General features: G+C 37.1%; 1 protein-coding gene across 1 annotated transcript in view; it reads left to right on the top strand.

Moving 5' to 3' along the window:
- The window catches only part of KRAS (Kirsten rat sarcoma viral oncogene homolog), a 21,257-nt gene extending 18,813 nt beyond the window's left edge, over positions 1 to 2,444 (top strand). The window contains exon 4 of the mRNA XM_009332817.1: positions 2,122 to 2,444. Within this exon, the coding sequence (XP_009331092.1) occupies positions 2,122 to 2,238 (117 nt within the window). The 3' untranslated portion in view covers positions 2,239 to 2,444. The remainder of the gene's footprint in view (positions 1 to 2,121) is intronic.
- Positions 2,445 to 4,899: the final 2,455 nt, after the last annotated feature.

Here is a 4,899-nt window from a genome sequence, read left to right on the forward strand (position 1 = left end):
TTGCTAAATGTTCACTTTGTGTGTTAATGCTGAAGTCATAAGGAAAATACACTAGCTTGCTGTAAAATAATACCAAGCATTTTTAATTCTCAAAAGATTCATGGGGGACATGACCTTTTCTAGAACCAAGGCTACTCTTCCATTAGGCATGCTACATCGATTTTATATTGATCAGTAACATTTTAAAATGGAGAATAAGTTATTTGCAAGTGTATTTTGTGTATTACAAGACCTTGCAAAAGTGTGCTATTACTATTGGGACATAGGCTGCCAAGGACTTTGATCGAACTTCGGTTATTTGTAAATTTTTTTATGAACTTGAATGTGAAGGTTTTGAATAAATTTAGGTTGTACCAGGAGTGTTGCTTTGTAAGCAAAGCTATTTAACACCTCACTGTTGTTTGGACTTTCCATATTAAGTTTCATCACCATTTGGTGTTTGACTGAAACAGTAATGAATTAGGTGATTTTTGGCTTTTTGCTGTTGTGCTTTTTTCAGAGTTCACTTTCAGTTCTTTTACTGAAGGTAGGCATACAGGAGTAAGCAGAGACTGTTAATTTTTATTGGCAGCTTGAAGGCAAACTCAGTAGCTGACAAGAGGTAGGAAGCTGCCTGTCAGTTGTAGGGCTAAATTTCTAGACCCAGTTCTATAGTGGGGCAGTTGGCTGCTGTGACGCATTAACATTATACAACTATTCCTGATCTGTCTAATAAGATAATACAAGGACTAAGGCAGTGAAGAATCAAGATCACTTTCTTATCTTAATGATTTTATAACTGTCAGTACTCGAACTATTAAATGTAAAGGCTGGCTGAGAACATGGGTACTTGATTGGAATTTGGAGCAACCTGAAAGCTAGGCAATAGAATAAACTGTTTCACATAAATAGGTTATTACGAAGTATACCGTATAACATTGTACTTGGTAATGGTTCATATCAGGCTTTTAGATATGCTGGTCTCTTTTGACCAGAGTTAATTTTTGTCAGCTATATGCCCCAAAAAATGAAAAACTACTCAACGTGAAGAAACATTAGCTTTTGTGTCTGTAGCTTAACTATTAGAGCGTGGAGACTTTAAGTGACCGTACATGATAAAGCACCATAGATAATGTGTTCCATGTGTCTAACTATGTAATTCGAATAGCATGATTTATCAAATAATAAATTATCATTGGAACGTGGGATTGATTTGCGTATGTAAAGACTCATTAAACTGTGGTGTGATTACTGTACCAGTGTGCCTGAAATGGCCTGAATATGTAGATTAATCATAACTATCTCTTTGGTATTGAATTCTTGCTACAAATATTTGTATTTACTTTTTAAAGATGCATATAGATTATTAAGGCATAAACAAAGCTAGCTAATGCTTCAGAACTTTATACTAATAATATAGATACTTATAATCTAAACGTGTGGTACCTATACTTTGCTAGTTTGAGGTGGGACAACATGTGCCTTCTTCGAGATGGAGAAGAGGGCAGCACACTAAATTACCTTCCTTACCACATTAGTAATGGAATTGGACCTATGGCGTATCTGTGGTCAACCCCTGAGCAGTATGTCACCTGCAGGCTGCTGTAAGCCCCGTTTGGGGAACAGCTGAGAAAGAGGGCAGGCAGGGGCTAGCTGTTGCTGGTGTCAAAACAGTTCATTCAGGTTGTTGTCTCAGTGCTCCTCAGAAATCGGGAGAGGAACAGCCTGTAGCCAGGGTTAATTGTTTCAATGATGGCAGCCCACTCCCCAAAGCTGCTCTCCTGCAGGCCCTTCTGCCCATGCACAGTAATGCAGCCAGACACATTCCTCTTACATGACGGGAGACAACTGTAGTTCCCCTTCCAGCTGAATGTGTTTTTCCCAGCATGCCCCTTCCCAAGAAACAGGAATGCTTGAGAGGACTGTTGCCCCAGCAATTCCTCCAACCTACAGCCTACTCAAAGGGACATCGTAAAAGCCTTAGCAAGGAGAAGACAGTGTAACCTCTCCTGGCAGGCAGCGAAACAGACTGCTGATTGAACACACTTCACCCGATCAGGTCAGATGAAAACAGGCTGCACCTAAGCAGACGTGTAAATCTGTTAATGTGATCTTAATGTGTGCATGTATGTATCTTTTCAGGGTGTTGATGATGCCTTCTATACATTAGTTCGAGAAATCAGAAAACACAAAGAGAAGATGAGCAAAGATGGTAAAAAGAAGAAAAAGAAGACAAAGACAAAGTGTATAATTATGTAAATACAATTTATCCTTATTCTTAAGAAGTACTTAAGTAATTTTTGTACATTACACTAAATTATTAGCATTTGTTTTAGCATTACTTTACTTTCTGCTTCATGATCCTGTTAGCTTTACCTGAATGCTTGTTTTAAATGACAGTGGAAACTTCATTCCTCTTAAAGTGCCAGTATTCTTTGACTGTTGGTTCTTGAACTAGCAATGCCTGTGAAAAAAAACAAAACAAAAAACAAAACCCATCAATAACAGCAAAAAAAAAACAAAAAAACCACACACACACAACCTGAGAACTGTCTTAGGACTCTTTGGTGCATGCATAGTTGCTAACTTCCTATTTTTCTTACTGATTGTGAACTTCTGTTCTGTGTGCAAACCAAACAATGAAATGATGCTCTACACGTTCTAACATCCTCTTTAATTTTTTGGTTTTTAAATCTGGTTGGGAAAAAGGACTAGTTAGCAAAAGAGACTTTAATTTCAGCCTTTCTTTTATTGTAGACTGACTGCAATATAGAGAGACCAGAAGCCTTTATAGTCTTCCTGTAGATTTTGCTTCTAGGCATCTAGTCTTGTAGCATTTCAGATCAACTTTAATGAATGTAAAGATAAAACTTTCACAAAAAAATTTTTCACTGCAATTTGTCACGGTCACTCCTTAAATACTCTATTTTTTCTATAAAAAAAAGAAAAATTAAAAAAAGACAACAATGCACATCTGGCAATGGAAAAAGTAAAAGTTCTGATTAGGTTGATTTGCTATTGTTAATGCATTGCTTTGACTTCCACTAACGTTTTGTGTCTGAAGACCAAGGTGAAATCCTAGCTCTCCTGACCCTCAGTGGCAAATCTTTAGATTTGTTCAGTAGGTACAGGATTTCACCCTTAGTGTCTCTAGGAATACTAGAAAGCCTTAACAGATAAGTTGATTCAAATTCTTAGGTTAATTCATACATGGATCCAGAATTTACCATAAGAATTAAATCAGAATGAATCCTAAATTATATAGCGAAGTAAACCCATTTCCCCAAGAGTGGCATGAAATATTTCCAGATGCCCATTTTGTGCAAAACGGGAGGAATTTTAAATTCTGGTAATATCAGATGAGTGAATGAATGAGTTGAGTTTAGCTGCTTCATGCAAATAATTTGGAAATCCACTATGCCATAAAAAATGGTGTGGAATTTGCACAAACCGTCAGCATAGAACATGGTTTCCAGAGTCAATGTTGTTTGTGTGATGTTCGTGAAGTACTAGTTTTGTTGCACAGATTAAATGGTTGGTGAGTGGCATTCCAGTGTCTAGACTGTCATGAAGCTAGACCAAGATTTTAATGTTGTCTTTCTCTGTGATTAAGTTCTTTTGTGACCCCTCCCCCCTTTTTTTTTTCCTGATTGGAATTAATGCAGAATTTTTGCAGCAGCTTTCATTTTTGGTACTGCAGTAGTCTAGTTATTCTGCACTAAAGTAAGAGCCAGTAATTCCGGTGTTGCCAGTTCCTGTTGTCTTACTGTAAATGTTGCATTGTTTGATTGTTTCATTAGGGCCCGGGTTCCTGAAGGTACGCTTCTTCAGAGTACCTAACTCAGCTGCAGAGTAAAATTTGAAAATGTGACTCTGGTGTACCTGAAAAAAATAAAACACGAGACGTTGAAGTAGGATAGCTCAGGACACGGGAAAGTTTGGAACAGGGAGTAGCAGCATTGCCCTAACCTAAGGTATACCTAAACAATGATGTGGAAACTTTACACAGTACAATTTTCATATACCTGTGTAACTTGGACCATTTATATGATGTCAAAGGTGCAACTGCATGAGAAGAGTATTCTTTTGCTTCTTCAAAAAAAAAAAAAAAAACCCACAGTGATTCTTGTAGGTGGAGAGCTGTGAAGCTGGCAGGGGACGTATACTATCTGGATTGCTGTGAGGTTTTTTTAATTTCAGCGTGGCCGACAGAAATAATGCCTTTCCCTGCCTGCCCCTCCCGCTCCACACCCTCCACCAAAACCCAGACCCCCTCCCCTTGTTTCAGCTTCGATGTGAAATAGACCTTAGATTATGAAATATTCTGAAGAACAGTAATAGGAGAATCTAACCTTATATCATAAGGAACAATAAGGAGTAAGAACAGATGCTTAATGTTGCAAAACATTTTATAGCTTCCAAGGTTAAAACCTTTTGGAGACGAGTTAGTTATTTGCACGTTTTAGACGCTCTTGATTATATATGAAGAACGTAGCAAAAGTGGATAGCATACCTTGAGCAAATGGAAGTAATCTCAAGATTACTGGAAGATTTTTGGTAACTGAGTCACACTGCATGTAAAATTAGGGAGGTCTAAAACTCTTATGTTAATTTAACTAAAAACTTTTACGAGAAATTTTAGCTGAAATGTCTTTCTTAATCATCAATGTGGATTTATATAGCTCCAATATAAAGCTATATATAAAATAGTGGGGTTTTTTCAGTAAATGTGATCTGTAGCTACCAATCTAATTAAATTAGTACAAAATCTATTTAGATGAGCCCTTATTTACTTTTTGTTTAAAAAATACACATCCTTGCCACTGTTGTGCAGTTTTGTCTTAATATTTGTTGAGATTTGGTGAAGCATGTTGGATTGCAGCTTGCACAAGTTGATTTTTATCATAATTCTGTCTTTCC

Source organism: Pygoscelis adeliae, unplaced genomic scaffold, assembly GCF_000699105.1.
Source record: "Pygoscelis adeliae isolate BGI_AS28 unplaced genomic scaffold, ASM69910v1 Scaffold38, whole genome shotgun sequence".
Lineage (NCBI taxonomy): Eukaryota > Metazoa > Chordata > Aves > Sphenisciformes > Spheniscidae > Pygoscelis > Pygoscelis adeliae.